General features: G+C 37.5%; 1 protein-coding gene across 1 annotated transcript in view; it reads right to left on the bottom strand.

Moving 5' to 3' along the window:
* Positions 1–7,812: 7,812 nt before the first annotated feature.
* Positions 7,813–25,099, bottom strand: part of CCR6 (C-C motif chemokine receptor 6) — a 37,163-nt gene continuing 19,876 nt past the window's right edge. Inside the window, exons 3-4 of the mRNA XM_007484890.3 lie at positions 11,252–11,362; positions 7,813–11,158 (exon numbers count right to left, since the gene is read on the bottom strand). Coding sequence (XP_007484952.1) covers positions 10,055–11,158; positions 11,252–11,260 — 1,113 coding nt within the window. The 5' untranslated portion in view covers positions 11,261–11,362 and the 3' untranslated portion in view covers positions 7,813–10,054. The remainder of the gene's footprint in view (positions 11,159–11,251; positions 11,363–25,099) is intronic.

Genomic DNA, 25,099 nt, shown 5'->3' with positions numbered 1-25,099 from the left:
GGACATCCAACTATGTGCCAAATCTTGTCACTTTTCTCTATGCAGCTTTTCCTTATTGCCAATTCACACCATCTCCATTCTAAAACAAACTTTTGAGTCTTTCACCTGAAATACTGCAACTCGCTTCCTACAACTTTCCTTATGGTATAGATTTTTACCTCTAGTTTGTTTTTCCTTTGTGCCTAGAGTTCTCTCTGGCCATATCTTTGGCTCTTCTCTTTAAAGTTCAATGGTGGCTTCCCATTTTAAGTCTTAACCTATGCTTCAAAGATCATACAGTATGGTACCCTGAATTATCCCTCTCCTCCCTTGTCTTTTTTTCATACCAGCTCACTTATGGCTCTTCATTATTTTTAGGCACATCTTTTAAAATCATCTTTTTTTAGGGGGAAGCAAAGTAGTTCAGTAGATTAAGAGCCAGGCCTAGAAATGGGAGATACTGATTTCAAATCTGGCTTTAGACACTTATTAGCTGTGTGACCCTGGGCAAGTCACTTAACTTCCACTGCTAGCCCTTACCACTCTTCTGCCTTGGAACAAATACACAGCATCGATTCTACAATGGAGGGTAAGGGATTTTTTAATTATTACTCTCCTTTTGTATGCTACTCTTACTTCCATCTCATAGCCTTCTCAGTAGAATATAAGCATTTTGGGAAGAGGAACTATTTTGTTTAGGATTTTACTTCCCCAGAGCCAAGCACAGTATGTTACATGTGGTAGGCTATCAAAAAATGTTTGTTGAATTCATTCCAAAATAATCTCTTTGAACCAAGAATTGCCTCTCTTCCTTTCATCAGCCCATCTTTCCTAACATTGAAACAGCTTCTGAAATCTCATCTTCTCTATCAAGCTTACTGGAAAAACCATTGATTTTTTTGACTACTCTTTGCAATTTACTGTGGACATGGTCCTCCCACAGATATACTCCCTCACTTTCATCTTTTTTGGAAAGATAGAACTGTGATCAGTGATGGTACTCCTCTGCCCACACAATTCACAACCGCCCTCTGCCTTCATAGATGGTCTTAATGAGTTGCTACATTAAGAAAAAGGTATCACCTCAGAACCAACTGTTAGGTGGAGGATGTCTCTGAATTTAGCTAGGTAAGTCCTCTTCCAAGAGGAGCAGAAATTGTTTCCAGACTCACATATGAAGGCTTTCCACCTTGATAGGAAGAAGATTGTGCCCCATCTGCTCAGCCTCCAAGAACACAATCATTTTCACATCACAAAGAGGTCTTTAGTGAAGGGCTTTCCCATAACTCCCCACATTCATCAATTGCCTTTGGTCATTGCTCCTAAATGCCTATATTCGATGCTATATACCTAACCATACAACCAAGTAGGAGGTGAGAGAATGCTTCTGATTCTATTGATGTAAAGGTAAGAAATTCCACCAGTACAGATAGGAACCTGTCTAGCAAATAATAATCTTATACAGTTCTCTGGTACCGAGAGATTAAGTTACTTTGCCCAGTCACATAGCCAATATGTGTCAGAGGAAGGACATAAACTCGGGTCTTCCTGACTTGTGAGTCAGCTTTCTATCAACTACACCATTAGGCCTCTCATTTTTATTCTGCTTCAGGTTAATCCTGATATGAAGGAACCTGCATCCCAGAGAAGTGGAGATTGAGAAATTCAAACACTGGGCTCTACTAATTACCAACTATGTGACCTTTGATAAGTCATTTCATTTCTTCCTGCCCCATTTTCCCTATTTATAAAATAAATAAGTTGGACTAGGTGCTCTTTAAAGTCTCTTTCAAGTTCTGATTTCTATGAGCTGAAAAACATATTCCTAAAAGGTTTTATATAGAAATAATGTTTGTACATCAGATCATAAGATCACAGTTTTGAAACTGGAAGTATCCTAAGAGTATTTTCCATTGAGCCTCCTCACTTTCCTGGGAGTACAATTAAATAACACACAAACAATTTTGACCCTACTTTAATCATAAAATATGCAAAAATAATTTTCTAATTAAGCATCAGCAATTAGATTCAATAGGTCAAATTTTGTAATGAGAATTATACTGAAAGTCAAATATGATATGATACTGTGATATTCAGTGAGTTGTAAAATGAGAGGAGATTCATCTGCTGGATGAATGTTTAAGGCTTTAAAAAGCATTCTTTCAAAGACATCTGCTTTGAACAATGGGCTCTCCCTATACAGTATTAACTCATTTCTTTGAGTAGACTTGATCCAGGTGTCTTTCTTTAATACAGTGGTTAACATGAAGTAAAAACTTTGCATGGTTTCTTGCCACGTAAGATAAAGATCTAGTGTCTCATTAAGAGTTCAAACCTCATTTTTGTCTCTTCTGCTAAACCGATCTAAAGCTCAGCTCTTACTGGCATTAAAGTGTGCTCACCACTGAGTAGGAAGAAGAGTAAGGATGGTATAAAGTAGGCCTAAAGCAAAATGCAAAGAATGTAAAATTAGAGGAGCTAGATTAAGTGGGGGCAGTTTTTACTTCTGAAGTATGATGGAGTAAAAAGACTATTGAATTTGGAGATGGGAGACCTGGGTTAGAGTTCTGGGTCTGCTCCCTTACTGCTTGTAAGTCTTTCAGAGTCTCCATCTCATCATAAAGAAAATGCTACAGTTCTTCCAGAAAATCTGTAAGATCTCTTCCAGCTCTGACACCTATGAAACCAAAATAGTATGACCATTGGGAAAAGATGTTTTAAGTATTCGTGCACTAAAATTAATTTGTGCTCCTCCAATATGCATTGAAGTTAATCCTTCTGTGCAGATGTAATCTTGACATGTTTATTTCATGGATCATTCATGTCTGTCCTAAATATCTGGATGTGTGCCTGCAACAGGATTCTCTGTCCTAATTTGTAACCTCAAGTCATTGCAGAGGGGAATCATAATTGGGTGGGTGGTTGAACCCCAAAGATATCTTCCATTTCTAGGAGTCTGTGATTCTAGGTCAGGGATAATGGCTCTGCTTCTCTCACTCTGCAGCACCTAACAAAACTGAGCAACTAACCAATTCTTTGGAGCCATGGTGCTGATGCCAGCAATCATCCAAAAACATATTGGAATGAATTTTCCATACAGTGCTACCAGAATTGGTAAAGAATTGGCCCTTATAACCACCAGATGGTGGTGGTGAGGCAAGCTGAGCTGTCAGCCATCCCTTGAGCCAGGGAACCCAACTGATTTATTCTGATGAATGATATTCATCAAGGATGTGGCACTGATTCAGTGGTTCACAATTCCCCTGCCTCCTTATTTGACAAGATGCTGGACCCAGATTGCAGCATAATCTATTTTCTCCATCCTCACCAATAAGCCGCAATCTCATCCCACCATTTGTAGATAGAGCTTCCCCAGCAACCACTCCTCTTCAGAGGCAAGGCTCTCCCTTTCAAGCACACCCTGGCCTTTCAGGACAAAAGGGGGAAAATTGCTGCTGCTTCATTCACTTACCCACTTACCCACCCTGTGGTTATTAATCCTGGTGTATTAGAAGGACTAGTCCTGAAGATTGTTTCTCCCTTAAATAAACAATCATGTTTGGTTCCTTGAATTCCCAAACAGAAATATTGCACTAGCAGTGCTACCTTGAAATTTTTGTGGAAATAAACTCCCATACTTCAGAAAACCTTTCTGGGTCTTCTCTTTCTATATACCTTATTTCCCATGTCTAGTCAGACCATTAAAACTGACAGGCAAAATATCCCACTTCACTGCAAGCTCTGTTTTATTACTGGAAATAGTTCCAAGCTACAACTACTCAGACTGCATGGAGAAGAGAAAAGGGAAAAGGGGGGTAGGACTAGCCATCTCTGTCCATTCCAGTCTTTGTATCTTCTGGATCAGGAATATGTTGTGCCATTCTAGAGTTTCACATTAAGCTTAAAATTAAAATGAAGGAGACACAAGCTGACATGAACAAAAACAAATTTACTTCAATAGCACGGAAATGATATTCATCAAGGATGTCACACTGATTTAGTGGGTCACAAGTGCCCTTCCTCCTTATTTGCTAGAGTGGTACAAGATGTATCAGAAATGAGGAGCCCCCAGTTCCTTCTGTGCCGGGTTCAAGTGAAGGACGCTATATCAATAATTTGAACCTTGTTCCATCAGACCAATTATCTTCAGTAAGGTTTCATTACTTTTTGTTAAAAATCCTTACTCTCTATTTTAATAACAACTCTAACACAGGTAGGCAAATGGGGTTAATAGACTTGCCCACAGTCACACAGATAGGAAGTCTCTAAGGCCAAAGTTGAATCCAGGTCCTACTGACTCTGCTTTCATTTTTTTTTATGGAAAAACCAACCTAGCCTATGAAGGATAGCTATTATTCCTACCACACTGTGGAAGGCCAGTTAAAAACAGAATAAATTAAAGCAGGTAGGTGAGAGGAGGCATCCTGTCTCCTAGAAAGCATTGGAGATAATCTTCAATGTTAGTCTCAACAACAAAAACCAAATACTCTCAGATCTGATCAGTCCTCGATTTCTTTGAGCTATCTAAAACACGTGTCTGTTCCTTGACAGGAAAATGATCCCCAGTTGTGATACGTGCAATTTTAATCACTTGTCAAAGATCTCCAATACACTTTTCTTGAAATGATGACCTGTCCAGTCCTCCCTCTATTTCTTATTCTTACTCCCATATTTCTCTTTAGTCTCTAGATATGGCAAAACTCCCTACAGGACTGAGGAGGAGGACGTTAACCCACAGGCAATGATTTCCAGGGTCCTGACTTCCCACAAAAGCCATAACCAAGAAAGCATTAAATTTGCATTCTAGGATCCTGGAGTCTAAATTAAACTTCACTTTGGTATAAACCTCCAAGGTACATGTAAATGGGTTGGGAGGGTAGTGGTTCCAGATCTCAAAAGAGCCACCATCATCCTCCTTGCATCCCTTTACACCACTTACTAGAGATACCACAAGTGAAACTCTCAGACCTAGTAGCAAGTGTCTTTTTATTTTCCCAAAGAAGTCCCAATTCCCACTGTCTTGGAAAAGGAGATAAAAATAGTCTTGTGCCTTAGTCTGAAATTATAGTAGGATGGATTGGAATCCATCTACTAAAATACAAGGAGGTCGGGAAAGTCCCCACAACTCCTGCTTCAGTCAGGGTGGGAAGGGTTGTGGTATGAATGGAATCCTTGGTTTCAACCAGTAAGGAGTAAGCAGCAGAAATCTGGAAGGCAACAGCAAGGACAGAAAATGTGTCCTTGGTGTCTTGGGTTTGAACTAAAAGTACAGAAGTATTGTACATGGTGATTAAGGTCTAGAATGAAATCTGTATTATACTTACTAAGTTTTATAAGAATCACAAGTTCTTAGAGCTGGAAGTGACCTCAGAGGACTTTTCATACTAAGACAAGAAGCCCCATCCAATCTTTACTTGAAGACTTTCAGCTAGGGGGGACCCAATAGCTCCCAAAGCAGTCAATTCCACGTGGCACAGCTCTAATTTTTCTTTGCATCAAGCCCTTCTGTAAACTGTACCCATTAAGTTCTGGAACCAAGTACAAGTTTAATCCTTCTTCCATATGACAGTTTTCCAAATATTAGCAGATAGAGGGATATGTTGGAGCCACTTTGAACTGGCTCATGAAAGCTGATTGTTAAATTTTAGGTGTGAACATTTACACCTCAAATCTCAGCAAACTCCTCAAATCAAAGAAAGGAAACATGCATTAGTTAGGTGCCTAGTTTGTACCAGGCACCATGACTAAACTTTTATAGCAGTTATTCTGTGCACTATGTAAAGCTCTTTGCAATTATCTCATTTGATTCTCACAACAACCCTGGGAGAAGGTGCTATTGTTATCCTCATTTTACAATTGAGGGAACTGAAGCAAACAGAGGTTAAACGACTTGCCAAGAGCCACAAAACTAATAAGTGTCTAAGGTGGTATTTGAACTGGCTCAGCTGGCTCTCTGGTTCAGCAGCACTCTATCTACTATACCACCAAGATCCCTCTAAGGCAGCTTAATTTGTCGACTATGTAGACTTAAGAAATATGGAGAAAAGAGCAACAATGCCAATTAAATTTAACATTGTGTCATGTGCATATTTTTCCCTAGACAGCTAGTTGTTAAACATTTACCAGTATACAGGCTGTCTTTTACCCTTTAAATCATCTCTTCTTCCAGCTAAAATCCCAGTTTCTTCGATGAACCCTTCCATAGCAAGTCTCTAGTCTTATCCACATTCTGGTTGTCTTTGTCAGGATGAACATCAACCTATCAACATCCATCCTAAAATGGAGCCCTCAGAGCTGAACACATTAATTCTGGGGTCATTTAACTAGAGTAGACCCTAGTAGAACTACTACTAAGACTTGCCTCATCCTGGACATTATGCTTCTCTTAGGCAGGCTAAAATCACACTCATTTTTTTGGTTGCAATAATACAATGTTGACTCATATTGAATTCTTAATCTATCAAAACGCTCATAGCTTCTTTTGTCTGAATTGTTGTCAAGTCATGCCTCCCCTTGACTGTACTTGTGGTGGTAGTTGTTGATTCAATCTTTTCAGTCATGTCCAACACTTTGTGGCCCCATTTGGAGTTTTCTTGGTAAAGATACTGGAGTGGTTTGCAATGGACTGAAGCAAACAAGGTTAAGTGACTTGCCCAGGGTCACACAGCCGGAAAGTGTCCAAGGCTGGATTTGAACTCAGGAAAATGAATCTTCCTCTCTCCAGAACCAGCATTCTATTCACTGTACCAACCTATCTTCATTGTAGTTAGGAACTTAGTTATTTTATTCATCTTTGAACTTTATATTTAGTACTATTAAATGTTATGTGATTAATTTCAATCATTGTTTGAGTTCATTGAGGTCTTCTTGGATCCTGTCTCTGCCATGTGTTAGCTTTGGGTCATCCAAAAAATTTTGTTTCAAGAGTGTATCTTGTAAACAACATATTATTGGACTCTGGTTTCGAATCTATTCTGCTATCCACTTCTGTTTTATGGGTGAGCTTAACCCTTTCATATTTATAATTATGAAGATGAATTCTGCATTTCCTTCCATCCCATTTTCTTCTCCTTCTCTCTCTTTTTATACGGTTCCTCAAGTATTCAGAGGAAGTTTGGTAGAGTTAAAAATGCTCTGGTCATAGAGTCAGATAAATTAGGTCCAAGAGCTCCTGATCCTGGAGAAACTTATAAGCTTTTTGAATCTCAGTTCCCTCATCTGTAATATGGGATAAAATAAGTTAAAATAACTACTTCATAGTATTATTGTGAGGAAAGTATTTTTATGAACTAAAATTTCAATTATTGTCTGCTTCATGGAGTAATACAACAGCAGAATTAACCCTCTAAGTTTCCAACTTATTCATGATGAGCCATGACAAACTCAGGTATACTGGTCCTTAAGGAGGAAATATGGTTATGCCATAGGCACCATGCTCAAAGCCTTTCTAGCATGGTGGAAGCCTACCAGAGCTTGCCATTCCACTGATAAGTCTTCAAAACCTTTGGGTCACCTTTATAACAAAAGACTGCTTTAGGTTAGGAATTTGATGAAAGTGATACATAAATTCACATTGTTAGAATTTATCCAAAAAAAAAGACTAAAAATCTGAACCTGCTTTGTCAGATCCTAGAAGAATAAAACCAACAGATTAAAAAGGGAGCCCATACAGAGGCAGGTACCTGGAAAATGGCAAGATATGACAGATAATGGCCATGTACATGGCGATAAACCCTGAGGTCATTACAGAACTGCAGCAAGACTTTAGAATTGATAGTCTGAATGATGACAATGAGGAACAAAGCTAAATTAAATTATATTTAGAATCCGGTTTGATTTCCATCAAAAATTATTAAAATATCTCCAACTCACCAAACAAAAACAAAAACAAAAACAAAACCCTGCCTTCTCATTTACCAGGAAAATTAATGGATATAGATGACTATTCCTCAGTCATGTCTATAGAGGAGGCATCTGTGACCTAGTTTCCAAATAACACATTTCTTTTTAAAAATCATATTCATACTCTTAGTCATATATCAGGAACTATCTGAATAAGCTATTGTTTCTCTTTGACTAAAGTTATCTGTTGACAACTTTCCATATACCCATTGATTGAAGGCAGTGAAAACTTCCCAAACTCTCATATGTCAATGCAGCCATCAGTGTACTCATTCAGCAACAGACATTAGTCTAGTAAAAACAGCCTTTTAAAAATGTGTAATAAGATTTTATTTTAAAAACTCATCTAAAATACATTTCTTGAATCTTTAGGCATCATCTTTAAAAAGTATTATAAAAGTAATCCAGTATTACGTGAAATATTTCTCATTAATACACATTCCAACATTTTTCTCAAAGAATATTGGTGTTGATTTCCTAATGATTATTCTATATTAACATACTGCTTTGAGAAAAACTTTGGATTATGGAACTTCGCAGACATAGTGGAAAGAGTAATTGAAAATAAATTGGATATAGAGTGAAATAAGCAGAACTCAGAGAACACTGTACATAGTGACCACAATATTGTATGATGATCAACTGTGTAATATTTAGCTACTCTCAGCAATACAGTGATCCAGAACAATCCTCAAGGACTTCTGGCAAAGAATGCTATCCTCCAGAGAAAGGGCTGTTGAAGTCGGAATGCGGATCAAAACATACTATCTTTCACATTAGTTTACTTATGGTTTTATTTGGGGTTTTTAGCTATAGGACTATTCTCTTACAATAATCAATATGGAAGAATGTTTTGCATGAAAATAGATGTATAATCCAGATCAAATTGCTTACTCTCTCTAAAAGTGGGGAGGGAAGAAAGGAAAGGAGACAATAGGATTTTATAATTTCATAAAACATATGTTGAAAGTTATTATCACACATCACTAGGAAAAGATAATATCTTTGAATAAAAAATAGAAAAGAAATCAGAACAAACTTCCTTTTCAGAGTAAGATCATTTAAAGAATCAATAGGAAGTTGAATACTATGTATATAATGACTAATTTGGGAGTTAATAATCAGAATTCTCCAATCTTCCTACTATATGATATGGGGGGGGGGGTATTTCTACTCTGCCTCAGAAAAGCTCATTAATTATAAAACCAAGTTATTTTTTTAAAAACTTATTAGCACATAAGGTTTTTAAAATGAGTAATTTTAGCCAATTTCCACATTATTTATGAAACAGGTACTAACCAGGGAAATTAGCATTCTTTCAATGCCAGGTTATGTTGTTTTAGTTTTAGTTTTTTCAATCCACTATAATGTTAACTGTCTTTTCCACAGAGGCTCATGAACTACTTTGGAAAGAGGGCTGGGTCAAATCCCAGTTCTAACCTGTATTACCTGTGTGATCTTGGGCAAGTATCTTAATCTCTCTGGATCTCAGTTTCCATATCTTTATATAACTGGGTTGGGCTAGATAACTCTTAAAATTCCTCCTAGCTCTCAACCTAATATTCATTTGATTGCTTTTAATAGAACCACTTTTTTTTTAAACCCTTACCTTCTGTCTTAGAAATGATATTAAGTATTAGCTCCAAGGCAAAAGAGTGGTATGGACTAGGCAATTGAGGTTAAGTGACTTGCCCAGGGTCACACAGCTAGGAAGTATCAGAATCCAGATTTGAACCTAGGACCTCCTGTCTTTAGGTCTGACTCTGTCCACTGATCCATGCAGTTGTCCTAGCATAACCACTTCTTAACAGGAACCATTTTTTTTTTCCTAGCTTGTAAAACCCGATCTGCTTGCTTGCGTCTTCCTTCTACTTGTATTTTAAATGTTTATCTTCATGTTAATGCTTGAGAGTATGTGGAGGAATAAAAGAAATGGAAGGTTAAGCAAGTAAATGTTGGTAGACTAGAAAGAGATTTGTTTAAAAAAGAGGTTTTAACCTATTGACTAAAATAGGCTTGAGTCTTTTGATTTTTTTTCCTGTGGTTTTCAGTGATCTATATTACTCTTCATCACTATTTGTAGACAATCAAGAACTGCCTATCGTATGGATGATAAGGAAATTCATTGACATCATTTTTTAAAGCTTGTCATGATTATTTCATCTGTAGCATACTACATGGTAAAAGATGAAGCATTCTCATTCTCATAAGTTTCACTAGTCTGTCTAGAAATGTAGGTTTCTGAATGCATCTTAGAGCAAGAGAAGCCCGTCAATTTATGCTTCTTGCCCATACACCACAGGTCCTTCATGATCTTCAGGAAGTAATTCCTAAATTTTTGTCCAATGAATGCATAAAGCACAGGGTTGAGGCAGCAGTGCAGGAAAGCCAGAACTTCAGTGACACTCCTTGTATAGGATATAAGCTTCTCATCACTACAGGATCGAAGCCGACCTATATTGGATGCAACCACAAGAAGAACCATATTATGGGGCACTTGGCAGACCAAAAAGACAAGGACGACCACAATAATCACCCGAATGGCTTTATGCCTCTTAGAATTATGGGCCTGCACTAAAGTTTTGACAATGAACATGTAGCAAAATATCATGAACAACAAAGGGATAAAGAAACCAAAGAGAAGCTGGAGAACCAAAATGAGTATTTTCCATTTGACTGCCTCAGAGGTCGTGTGGTATTTGGCTTCACACACATCTCTCCCCTGTATTGTATATTTTTGGTTGAATACAAACGTTGAAATAGAGATTATGATTGAAAATAACCATACCATCAAACAGATCATCTTACTATATGCTAATGTCCAGGTTCGAAGCCTGAAAGACTTGGTTGCCTGCACAATTGCAATGTACCTGTCCAGGCTGATACAGGTCAAAAGAAGCATTCCACAATTAAAGTTGATGGCATATATACCTGTAGTCAGTTTGCACATAATGTTGCTAAACTTCCATGAGCCTGTAGCATGATTTACAGCCCAGAATGGGAGAGTAAGGATGAACAATATGTCTGCTATGGCCATGTTAAGGAGATAGACGTCAGTCATGGATTTGGCTTTCTTGTAGAAAGCAAAGGTGATCACCACTAAAATGTTTCCCAGGAGCCCAAAGACACAGATGAGGGAATATGCAACTGGTACAAATAATGTTGTGAATTTTCTGACTTCCTCCATAACACATAGGACTGCATCACCAATAAAGTAGTCTGTACTGCTAGTCACTTCAGTAAAGTCATCATAGAAGCTGCTTGAATTCATTGGTTCCTAGAAAGTAGAAAAGAAAGATAGTTGTTTGGAGCACAACAATGGGATCCTAAGAAACCAAGCATCTTACTCTAAGTGATAAAGCAGGCTTACCTCATTCATGGTGGTAACTGGACTGATCAAACGTATGCGGAAATGGACAAGGACAGTTCAAATGCAATATCTTTGTATCACCAAGAGTGAGATAAAGAAGAATTGGAGATTCTAAGGAGAAAACAAAACGATGAAAAAGATGGCACAACAAAGATAAGCAGTGAATGACAAATATTCTTCAAAACACAAAAAATTAAGCCAGTGGAATTCTATCTCAATTAATTAGAATTAGTAGATACCTACTTAAACAGTTCAAGAGGTCTTACAAATGTGGGTATTCCTTGACCTGATGTAGAATTCAATTCTGCATTGCCTTAATAGATGGTTTCATGAGCTTCTATGTCCAAAAAATTCATCCCCTATTGACCAACTCTCTCCAAATTTAGCTAGCCTTGACCTTGGATGGGAGTCTATTGCCAGGTATGAACTTCAATCAGCTAGGATCTGCCAGGATTAGTATTCCACTATTCAAGCATTCAAGAAGTCAGGTTCACCAGGGCATTCAAGTAGGATGGTAATGGAGGAATTAATGGATGATTTTGGCCTTTTGACCAAAACACTACCTTCCTTAGAGTCATATGTGATGGAAAATGGTGGAAATCTCTCTCTGAACAAACTTTCACATCTATAGTACCCTCAACTCTCTCTACTTTTAAAAATCAATAGAATACTATTTTCTTTTCTCATCACCCACTTCATTGTGGGGGGCGTGGGGGGAAAGAAAAGAAGAACAAATTTATTGTACCAAATATCCATAGTTAAGCAAAATCAATTTCCTCAAAGACAATGTACAAAAAAGCTACTCTAAATCCATCACTTCTTTGAAATGTTTCATCATTGGTTCTCTGGAATCATGAATAATCATCAAGTAGTTTTTGTTTTTGTTTTTATCCTTACCTTTTGTCTTAGGATCAGTTCTAGGCTAGAGAAACAGCAAGGACTATGCAATCAGAATTAAGTGGTTTGCCCAGGGAATTTTTTTTTGCTAGGAAATATCTGAGGCCATAGCTGAACCCAGGTCCTCTTGACTCCAGACCTGGTGCTCTATCCACCGTGCTATGTAGCAACCCCCATCAAGTACTTCTCTATTTAACATCTAAACCAGATATGAATATGGACTCCTTTACCATATTACACAAAAATCACAGAATCTCAAAATCACAGAATTTTGAGCACTAAAAGGGACCTCAGTGAACATTTAACTCAAGCTCTACCTGAAAGTAATCTCTACTGCAACATACCAGAAGCATGGTCTTGTAGCCCTTACAGGAAGAGCTCCAAGGTGCTAGAACCCACAACTCATGTGTTTTGCTTCTATATTGTAAACATTTATAGATTATTTCCACTTTGGGAAAGATCTCTAGTAACAAAATAAAAAAAAAAGTTAAGTGAAACTAATCCCTTTCTACTTTTGGACACTTGTAATGGTTAGAAAGTTTCCCTTTATATCAAGTCTAAAATTCCCTCTTTCTAACTTCCACAGATTGCTTCTGCCTCTGATTCTAAAAAGTTAAATGCTATTCCTACTTTCTTAGGACAGGTCTTTGAATATCTGAAAACTGCTGCTCTAGCCAGCCTGAGCCTTCTCTTTTCCAGGCTAAATATGTCCAGATCCCTTCAACCTATATGATATGAAGTCAAGGACCTTCACGCTTCTAGTTGCCCTCCTCTGAAACTGCTCCAGCTTATCTTCAACTTAAGCCTATCTTAAACTGTAGCTTCTAGAACTGTATATAATGCCCAGATAGGATCTTACAAGGATACAGTACAAAGAGGAAGTCTCTTCATATAGCAAAAGATCACATTAGATTCTTTGACCAAAAATCATGTTCCTGACACATATCAAGCTTGCAAACCTTCAGATCTTATCCAGACAAATTGCTTTTTAACCTTTCCCATTGTGTACTTGTGAAGTGATTTTTTTGGGTACCCAAGAGTAAGATTTTACATTTATTACTATTAGATTTCATCTTTTTAGATTCAGCCCATATTGACTCTGTGTTAGATGCCCCTCATAGCTGAGAGTTATCTACAACTGCATTAAGCCTACTATACTTGCCTTTCTCCAAATAAAATACATATTTATACATATATGTCTATATGTGTATAGGATAAACATGTATGGGTATATCTACATGCTTATAGACACATATGTCCATGCATCTGTGCATGTGTGTGAATATGTACATATATGTATATATAAATTTTGTGATGTTGAGATTCTGTGGATCTGTGTGATATAGTAAGGGGCTTATATATGTGTGTGTGAATAGATGTGTATATATACATATATGAATACATAAATGCTTATATTAAAGTTGTATTGATGTGTTTTGTTTCTATATTAAAATATTTGCAGATTATTTCCACTTTGGGAGAGGACTCTCATAACAAAATAAAAGTTAAGAAAAACTAAAAATACAATTATTTCATTTGAAAATGCAAACAACAGGGCAGCTAGGCAGCTCAGCGGATAGAGTGCCAGGCCTGGAGACAGGAGATCCTGGGTTGAAATCTGGCCTCCAACACTCCTACCTATGTGACCCTGGGCAAGTTACTTAATCCCAATTGCATTAGCCCTTGTCATTCTTGAGCCTTCGATCTGATACTCAATATCAACTCTAAGACCTAAGATAAAGATTTAAAAAAAAAAAAGGAAGTACCTTCAACATTTCATATGGCAGCTAGGTGATGCAGTGAGAGTGCCAGCTCTGAAGCATGGAAAACATCTTCCCAAATTCAAATCTGGCCTCAGACACTAGCTATGTGATCTATGGCAAGTCACTGAAACCTGTTTGCCTCGTTTTCCTCATCAGTAAAAAAAAAAAGCTCAAGAAGGAAATGGAAAACCACTCCAGTGTCTTTGTCAAGAAAACCCCAAATGGAATCACAAAGAGTAGGGCACAACTGAAAAGCAACTGAACAACAATATGTACCAAACATTTTACAAAGCACTGAGCATTCAAAAAAAGATAAAACCAGTCCCTGTTCTCAAGGAATTCACATTCTAGTGGAGGAGGCACTATGTAAATAAGCAGGTATGTGAGACATGTATGCAAGGTAGGGGATTTCCAAGGGGGAAGCTCTAATAGCTTCAAGACTGGAGCTTCAAGACAAGAAGGCCTCCAGCAGAAGATGGCATTTGAGTAGCCTGAGATTTGAATGAAATCTGGAAGAAGGGAAGAGGCAAAGGTTCCAGGTCTGGGGCACAGATGCTAAAAAGCATGGGCTGTTGTGTGTGGAAAGTCATTGACAGACCCAAGTAACTAGATTGAAGAGCATGTGGAGAGAAATAAAGAACCAGAAGATTTTTTTAAAGAGTCAGAAGGCTAGAAATATGGGATGTGGCTGGGTTAGGAAAAAGCATGAAATGCCAAACAGGGGGTGTTTGTTATAGTTTTTTATTCTAGTAGTTGTTCTCCTTTGTACTTGAAGAGGATCTGGGTTGAAATCAATAAATTGGATTTGAGTGAGGCAGAATTGCACAAACTCACTCTCTTCCAGAGTCATCAAAGACCAGTGGCAAGGCAAAAGTTAAGAAGATCCTAGAGATAATTGATTTATTGGGTATTGGAGGTGGCATGGGCAGTCATGCCATCAGTTTGGCAGTTGAATACATTAGAGTGGAGAGAGGGTCAGAGAACAGAGATCAACGAGAAAGCTATTGCAATCATGTGGGTGCAAAGCAATAAAGGTCTGAAGTAGGAATGAAGAGAAGAGACATACAGGAAAGATATTATGAAACATTATAAGTGACAACATTTGGGAAGAAATTGTATTTCGGGTGAGAGATAGGAGTCAAAAATAATAGTACGATCACAAACCAGGGTGATTGGGAAAATGGTGGTGCCCCCAACAGTCTTAGGAAACTCAGAAGAAAGGAGAGCTTGACAAAAGACACAAAGAATTCTGTTTTGTCATGGTGAATTTGAGATACCTATAGGAAAGCCAGTTTGTGATATCTGAAAGGTAGTTGTTGGTAAACAAAGGTAAATACAGGTTTCCTGATTCCAAAGTCAATGCTCTTTTCACACTATCACACAGCCTGATAATAATAATGCTTTGGTATTATAAAGTTAAGTTCTAAATGGTTTTGGTGTAGACTACATATGCCTAAAGAAGGAAAAAGATCATGGAATTGGAGTGAGCAGGCCAATTAAACTCTCTAAACTTTTATTTACTTCTCTGAAAAAAATAACAACAATACACATAGAACCTCACAATGTTATTAGGAGACAAACTAGGAAATGCATATAAATGCCTTATAAACCTTCAAGCTTTTTATGCATATAGCTGCCAAAATGTCATTATTATTGGGGAAATCTCTGAAGGAGAAAGGACTTGAGATGGGACATAAAATATGGGTAGCATATAAACAGATTGAATGGAGTGGAGAGAACATTTTCCAGGTGGCAACATAGCATATTCTTTTCAAGGGCTTAGAGGCCAGAGAGTAGCTTTCATAGGAATAGGAAATATACATTGGGAAGCAATGGAAGGCATGGTTGATTCCATAGAATTAGGCAAGATTGTTGAGAGCTTTAAATCAAAGGCAAGAGTTTGACTTTCATCTTGTGAGTGTCCAGGAGTCATTGAAGGTTTGTAAGTAAGGAACCGATAAGAGGAAAATAAAATCTTAGGAAGATTAGTATTTTATCAGTGCAAGAAGATTTGTGCTATCTGCTGAGAAACCATACTCTAGAGCAGTGATGGTGAACCTTTTAGAGACCAAGTTGCCCAGTTTTCAAGTTGCCCAAACTGCAATCCTAACACTGTATGTGAGCCTCACCCCCTTACCCCAGATAAGGGAGGGAGGAAGCACTCCCATTGGACTACTGAGCAGAGGGGCAGGTAATGAGAGAAATATCCTCAGGTATGCATGTAGGGAGAGAAGGGAGTAGCCTCCTCTAGCACGCTTCAGTACACGTGCCATAGGTTCACCAATATGACTCTAGAGGGACTTCATGCACTAAACTTTGGACCTCCCACCCTAAAGCCAAACTGCCCAACTTGGTGAATATGTAAGTATACATTAATATAATCCAAGATCAAATCTGAATCCTCTTTTTGGAATTTAAAGCCCTTCATAATCTGGCCCTCTTAAACCTTTACAATTTTATTATTCATTACTTGACTCTGTGTACCCTATTATACAATAATAATGTGCTCCTTAGTGTTTTACCCATATGATAACTCTGGATTCCATGAATTTTTACTGGCTATCCTCTATGCCTGGAATGTTTGTCTGCCTCACCTCCCATCAAATTTCAATTAAAATCCAACCTTCTTCAAGAAGTCTTTCCCAGTCCCACTAAAAACAAGTTAGTTCCCTCTCCTATTTATCTCCTATGTGTCTTATTTACAAAATTGTCCACAGATGGTCTTCCCCATTAAACTGTGAATTTCTTAAGGGAAGAGCCAGGGGTTTGTTTTGTTTTTTCATTGAATCCCCTTTTGCTTAGCACAGTAGATATTTAATAAATTCTTGGTTATTTAAATTGACCTTCTGACTAGTTTACTATATCTAGTCCGATAGCCCTAGATGAAAACAAATCATGCTTTCCATCACATCGATCCATCTACTTTAGCTATCTTCTTGCCATTGGTCCTGCATTAGTGTACCCTCACCCTTTACCACCATCCCTTTTCCAATTCTTGCTGTTTTTTAACATTTTTTTAAATTTTGAGTTCTAAATTCTTTCTTTCCCTCCAATTGTCCTTCCTTCACTCTCTCTTACTGTGTTCCCCTCCCTAAGACAGTAAGAAATCTGTTTAAACTTTATATGTGCATCATTGGAAGTTATGTTAATCAATTCCTTTATTCACCATTCACCATCTCTGATTCTCCAACACTCTTCCTTGTCTATATATGCAATCTCCCTATTAGAATGCAAGATCCTTCACGTATTGATTAGTTTCATTGACTTTTTTCCTCCCCCTTTTCAATAATGATAACTATAATAATACCTAGCAATTATATAACACTTAAAAGTTTGTAAAGGGCTTTACAAATATGATCTCATTTGATCCTTACAACAACCCAGGAAGTAGATGCTATTAATATTCCAATTTTACATATGAAGAAACTAAGACAAATAGAGCTGAACGACTTATCCAGGGTCACACAGCTTATAAATGTCTGATGTTGGGTTTGAATTCAAATCTTTTTTGTTTCCAGGTAAATCATTCTCTCCCCTGCTCTGCTTAGCTTCTAAAATTCATTATCCTTCTTTAGAAGGGAGTGGGAGAAGAGAAATAATAGTAAATGTAGGAAATGTAAAAGCAGAAGATATCAATAAAATTCCCAATTTTTCTCTGGAGAATATAAATTCCAGAGTAGCTAGGTAAAACAGTAGAAAGAGTGCCAGACATGGAGTTGATAGGACCTGGGTTCAAATATGGCCTCAAACATTGCCTAGATGAATGACCCTAGGCAAGTCACTTCACCCTTATTGCCTAACCATTACTGTTCTCTATTAGAACTGAGGCCAAGACAGAAGGTAAAGGTTTTTATATATATGTGTAATTTCCTTGAATTTAGGGACTAATTTTCCCTAGCACTTTGCATACTATTTGGCATGTAGTAAGGGCTTAATAAACGCTTTTCATGAGTTCATTAATTCGTTCATTCATTTTGATATAGAGGGGGAGTTTATTATATTATATAGGTTATTAATAAAGGCATTATTATCTCCACTTTGCAAAAGAGAAAACAGAAATTAAAATGGTTAAGGGACTTACCTAAACCACTAGGTAGGTGTCAGGGGTGAGATCTGAACCTAGGTCTCTCCTAATTGCCCAGTCCTTTCCCCACTTCAACATTGCTAATAGTCATTGTTTAATTAGTCTGCTTCATCCACCTGTCCTTTCCACTTTCTTTTTAAAAATTTCTTCATTAGACTGTAATCTTCTTAAGGGCGGAAGGGTTCATATTAAAGCCAAATTGTGTAAACTCTCCTATTTCCTAGGACAGGTCTATGCAACTGTGTCCCAGGAATACATACGTGCAAAGAAAGGTAAATCTATTGTTACTGTAAAGTGATGTCAGTCACTGCTGAGGTCATCACTCCCAAGCATAAGAAGGAAGAGTATGCTGTCAGACTTTTTAACTTGATGCCAATTACTCAGTAATTGCAAGTGACTCATGTAGGCTACCCCCAAACCACTATTTCCCCCACAAAAATCACATACGTCTTATTAAAGGAAATAATGTTGATGACAGATTGGCATCCATGTCACCACAGTGAATACAAGAAGCATATACCCATTTTGCTCCACTGAATAAACCTGAAAAGCTGTCATCTACATCTAACAGAGACACACTTTGTACTCTGTATTTGTTTTGAAACCATTAGAGGCGAGGGAAGGCAAGGAAAGCTGGAGAATGACAACTGATTTTTCTGGATATCAGAGTAATTCATTTTTTGGCCCCCAAAGTGAAAAATATGAAATGCCATATGGAAAAATGCTCAAGATATCTTTCTACAATTCAAAACGATGTGCTTTGTGCCATGCTCCATGTGAGGGCCTACATTTCTCAGAGATACATGGGAAGAACATCTTGTTTAGAGAAGATAAGTCATACCCTAATGACTGATTAAGGGAATGTGAGACTAGCACCCAGAGGAGAGCCAGGAAATGTAGTTTAGGAATCAGGGGAGGGATAAATCACTTTTATTAGTGGGAATCAGGGCAGAGGGGCTGCCCCAAAGAGGTGGCAGCTGAATTTGATTGGATTCAAATAAACATTGTTAAATCCCCTTCTAAGTGCTAGACACTGTGCTTAGTGCAAAGGAAATCAAGACAAAAGTTGATATTGTCACTACCTTCAAAATTTGATATTATCAGGGCAGCTAGTTAGTGCAGTGGATAGAGTAATGGCCCTTCTTCCTGAGTTCAAATCCAACCTCTGACACATTAATTACATAATCCTGGGCAAGTCATTTAAGCCTGTTTGCTTCAGTTTCCTCATCCATAAAACAAGCTAGAGAAGAAAATGGCAACCCACTCCAGCATCTTCACCAAAAAACCACAAATAGGGTCATGAAGAATTAGACATGACTGAAAAATGACTAAATGACTCGTGAAACCCTCAAGAACATGACTTTCATTTGAAGTTAAGCCTTGAAAAAAGGGAGAACCTTAATACATGGAGAAGGGGAAAGGAGAGTCATTCCAAGGAGTTAGAGTGAACAAAAGCACCAAGATGGAGGATGAGCTGAGAACGGCTGGCTGATGGTGGAATGCCATCCCATCTGACCAAACTTAGTTCCTATAAATGGAAACATAAGCTCAAGGCTGCAAAGTTCAGATAGAGCTGAATAGGAGAGGGCCTTGAATCCCAGCATCAAGAGCTTATTATACCTCATCACTTAAACAAACAAAAGAACCAATGAAAGTTTTTGGTCAGAGAATTGGCAAAGTCATAGGAACAGATTTAAAACTGGAAGAGTCCATGATTCCAACCCCATTCATTGCAGAGATGAGGAAACCAAAACATGCCACCTAACTCATTAGCAATATCTGTAATGAAGATAACTCCGGAAGCTCTGAATCTGCAGTGTTTGTTAATGAGTTCTCATGGGATGTAAAGAACACCTTTTGAAAAAACAGCTTTCTTCTGTACAATAAGCAGATAGCCAGAGCTGAACAGATGACATATTTTTACCTTTCTCATTTTCTTCATCTCCATAGCATCATAAACAGAGAACCAGAAGGGACCTTGCAATCCATTTGGTCCACACATCTCACTTTACAGATTGTGATGATAACAACAGTGAGCTGATACCATTATTATTAGAGAATCATAAACCACTATGTTTTCAAAAGCTGCTTTGGAATGACAGTCTCTGACTATATGTCTGGGAGGTGGGGAAACTATTCATTCAAGGTGTAGTTTTTATGTTTGCTTTCAAAAGAGAGTCTAGAGAGGTTGTATGGAAGATAACAAACTTGAGAAAGATTTTTCTAAGACAGTTCATTTTTGTTCTGACTCTTTCTTCCTCTTTTCTAATATTCAGCTGTGTTGAGCAAAATTAGTGATCACTGATTCATGAATACTCTAGGGAACAAATCTCCCCTTGCTTTTAAGTTAGTCCTTCAGGGCCCATTAGCTCTGTGGCACCATTGCCATCCCTTTAGTGCAAGAAGCAGCATTGCTCAAAATGACATCCCTACTTAATTCCAGCTTTTGATTTGTCCAGCCTGGCATTTTTCATGATGTATTCTGCATATACACTAAATAAATAAGGTACAAATAAACAAATACATAAATAAATATGGCCTTGCCAAAGCATGGGAATCAAATCAGTCAGTACTTAAAGAAAAAACTCAGATTATTCACCAGATAGTATAATACTGAAGTTGAAGTTGAAATATTTTGATCACATGATGAGAAGACAGTTCTCATTGGAAAAGTAAGACCCTGATGTTGGGAAACATCTGAGAGAGGGGAAAACAAAAGGGGAAGACAAAGGATGGTATGAATAGATCATGTCATGGAAGCAATGAACATGGACAGATTTCAAGGGATATTGAAGAGGGCAGCTAGGTGGCTCAGTGAATTGAGAGCCAAGGTCAGAGATGGGTTCAAATCTGGCCTCAGATACTTCCTAGCTGTGTGACCCTGGAATAGTCACTTAATCCCCATTGCCTTAACTAACCATTCTTCTGCTTTAAACCAATATGGAGTATAGATTCTAAGATGGAAGGTAAGGGAAAGAGAGACAGACAGACAAACAGAGACAGAGACAGAGAGACAGAGACAGAGAGAGAGAGAGAACATGGAACATGTAGGGCCAATCCATGGAGTCATGAAGAACAGGGCACAACTGAACAATAGAAAAACTACAATTAGATAGACTTTGGCCAAATCACTTAACGTAAGAAAGAAAGAAAGAAAGAAAGAAAGAAAGAAAGAAAGAAAGAAAGAAAGAAAGAAAGAAAGAAAGAAAGAAAGAAAGAAGGAAAGAAAGAAAGAAAGAAAGAAAGAAAGAAAGAAAGAAAGAAAGAAAGAAAGAAAGAAGGAAAGAAAGAAAGAAAGAAAGAAAAAAGAAAGAAAAAAGAAAGAAAAAAAGAAAAAAGAAAAAAAGAAAGAAATTTGGGCAGTTCTATTCATCCCATTCTGGCTATACTCATATCTCCTTGAGTTTAAGCAACAGTGGGTCTGCTGGCTAAACAGACTAAGCCACAGAGATGTGAGTCAAATCACTGTCTGACATGCTACACTGGGCTTCCTATGTCTGTGACACGGATGAGCTATTCCCCACCTACACTGGGTAAGGAGTTCAAGAGAGTGCTCTTTGCTCCCAGCAGTTAGATGTGAATGAACCACATCTTCCTTGCCTCCTTTGCCTACCTAAAGGCATTACTTTGTTTTACTCTACCAAAGCATCTAAATAGGCTCTTCAGTATGTGGGACAGAATACTATACCCTTTCACTCACTCATACTTTGGAGAGGATACTTTTGTAAACCTCTGGAAGGAATTATTTAAAGGACACGAGACAAGGAAAACACCCCATCTTCTTCTGCATTTTACAGCATCACAGAATTGCAGAGGTGATTTCAGAGATGACAGGGACCTCAGCAGTCATCAAATCGAATTCACATCTGTCCCTTACATCTGGCTTCTTTTCCAACATCCTAGGAAAGGAGCCATCCAGACTTTGTTTTAAAGGTTTCCAATGAAGAGAAATTCACTAATTCCTTCAAAATAGCTCATTCTGCTTTAAGATCATTTTAGCTTTAGAATATCTGTCCACCTGCTGCTCCCTCCTAATTTTGCCCTCTGCAAGTACTATGTTATCTGTACAATTACTATGCAAATATATAACACTGGTACCCCAGGCTCAAGGCATGACCCCATTTTAAGACAGGGAGAAGGAAGTGCCAGGCCAATCCAAAATGCATATTCCCTGAAATTTTAGGGGCATACTGATACATGTATCTAAGGACCCTTGTAAATGTTATGGATTCATAACTTCAAACTGTCAAAGGTCCTGAAAGCCATCTTTTATAATTCCCCTACTTTGTGTGAATGAACAAACTAAGAATGTCAGCATTAAAGCAACTTATAGTGCACAGTATGTGTGGAAAGGGAGGGGGAGCAAAACCACAAAGAAGGAAGTATAAAGTGGTTAATAGAGATAAATGAGAAAGCACGGCCAAGACCTCTGATGAGAACTCTGGAGAGTGCCTGTAAAACTCTTAAAATATTTTATTTCTGTGATTAAGTAATTTAAATGTAAAGAGTTGCTAAACAACAAATTTGATGTTCATAGTTAATCTATTAATGATAGGGAAAAAAGAGACAAGTGGCATTTAGGGGCTTTGAGAGATAGAAAACTCTTTGGCTCTGCACCGACATGAGTCTTAGAACCCCATCAAGCAGGTTAAAATGTAACAGTCATCAGAGAATGGATTCTAGACCTCACCGGCCACTCTAGCCAATAGTTGACATAGTGTAGGCTGTTGCTTCCGGAGGTGAGTGGCCTCAAAATTGAAATACATCATTGTGAGTTTTCCCAGGGACACATGGGTTTCCCCAATCAAGTACATTACTGCTACATTTTGTAAATTTGTACTCACTCTTCCTCACAAATACTATACATTATACATTGATTCAGGGAGATGAGTGAATTACAATGTTATCATTAATCTGATTTTGTAATCTGTTTAATACATGTTTCAGCCAACATCTAACAAGTTTTATATATATTTGTTTACCTATTGTGTCCTCAATTATATTGTAATCTTTTGCCTTTTTGTAACATCAGTACTTAATATGGTGCCTGGAACACAGTAGGCACTTTATAAATGTTTATTAATTAATTTGACTAAAGAGTTTAAATAAACAAATAAACGATTAAGTAAATTGTTACTCAAACCAGACACACGTATCAGTAATAATATTTTTAATGTTTTTATTCATAGAATTTATCCACAAGTGCCCAGCCCCACCCCAGCCTCCCCACATCACAGAAGATATCATCTGGGTGATAGGCATGTTCATTTAAATTATATCTTTCATGTTTCCACTTTTCAGTTCACTCTGTAGGTAGCCTTCACAATTTATTCTTCCAATATTCATTCTGTAGTTAATAACAACACTTTAACAACTATATTATATTTAATGTATTCCTCTTGTTCTTGTTTACCTGCTTTTGCCAAGGACTGGTCATGTCTGATAATATTTAGGGTGAGGTAAATATTAAAATTATTTACCAAAATAATTATTTACCAGTGTCTAGAATATACAAAATTAAAAAGAATGTGGCAATTCCAGTGTCATTTTCCAAAATTATGTTGGTTTTGCAAGAAGAAAAAGAAAGAGGAGGAAATGGAATTGTATGTAACTTTGACAATCTCCCTTATCATCATCTCTAATTCATTTTTCCTCCACTGATAAAATTCAAATGCTGTGAAACTCCCCCGGAAAATGAATACCCTTTAAATTTTAAATTTCTGAATGATGGTAGGATCAACACTATGGCTTGCATTCAAGAAATACTTGTTGACTTCTGTTGAATTCAATCCTGGGATGAGTTTTTTTGAAGATTAGAGTTTTGTGAAACTAACCCAACATAAACCATTACTATTCATCACAATTATTTTGCTAGATTGTTTTATTAAACTCTTTTCTGGAAATTTATTTCAATTTGGGTGGAATACGGTCAGAGTACTACTAGACAGTTTGTTAGTGATGTCTGTTGTGTCAAAATAAGATCTATCAATCAATATAGAAGAAAAATGAATAAAGATAATAAAGGTTTTTTTTCATAACTACTAATGAACCAAAACCTATTTGAAATGCTTTTTGCCATTTGTTTTAAAACATTTTAAAGCACCTACTATATCTAGACCCTGAAGATACAAAGAGAAGAGCCCTGGGTTGTCTCCCCCATTTGAAAGTAAGCTTGGAGGCAAGGACTGTTAGTCACTTCCATTACTGGAATCAATACACATCTGGAATTCTCAACATCCTCATTTCTACCTTCTAACTTCCTACTCCAAGCTATTATCTCACTGACAAGACTTTTAAATTGAGCCTCTTAATTCAGCCCAAGTATACAAGGCCATATGAGTACAGAGAACTAAAAAGGAAGGGGAAGAAGAAATGGTAAAAAAAACAACAACAAGGAAAGATTCCCAGGAGGTGACATCAGCTAAGTCATGAAAAGGCTCCCCAAAGAAGCAGTTAGGAGGTTAAGTCATTCCAGGGGTGAGACTTAGGGTTGGGTTGTGATGCTTTATAAAGATGAATTTTTTTTAAATCCCAATAGGGAAATTTACGTGACTCAAAACAACACTAATAAAACTCACTTCATCATTTATTAAATTCCTCTACCTCTCTCATTTACCTGAGTCCCAAGTCCTTTTCCTAATGGGAAGTTAAGGCTATAAGTGAGCTAAGAACTTCCCCCAAACCCCACTTGACTCTAGTTTGACAAAATAAAATTTTAAAACTGGAAAAGTGCTATATTACTGCTTCCCCTCTACTAATCATATAATTTTAGAGTTGGAAAGCACACTAACAGTTATACAGTCCCCTCATTTTACATTTACAGAAACCAAGAAATCTTTTGTCAACTCAAGATCCAACAGCTTTTAATGACAAAGCTGAGATTTGAACACAGGACTTTGGATTCCAAGTTTCCTGATTTTCCCACTACAGATTTCAATATCCACCTAGTCATCAGGCAGCTAGATTGGGCAGTGGATAGAGAACATTAGACAGAATCAGGAAGACTCATCTTCATGAGTTCAAATCCTGCCTTAGCCACTTACCAGCCTGAGCAAGTCATTTAACCCTGTTTTGTCCCATTTTCCTCATCTGTAAAATGAGCTG

The sequence above is a fragment of the Monodelphis domestica genome, chromosome 2 (assembly GCF_027887165.1).
Source record: "Monodelphis domestica isolate mMonDom1 chromosome 2, mMonDom1.pri, whole genome shotgun sequence".
Classification (NCBI taxonomy): Eukaryota; Metazoa; Chordata; class Mammalia; order Didelphimorphia; family Didelphidae; genus Monodelphis; species Monodelphis domestica.
The sequence above is the reverse complement of the archived record's forward strand: the minus strand, read 5'-3'. Positions and strand labels throughout refer to the sequence as shown.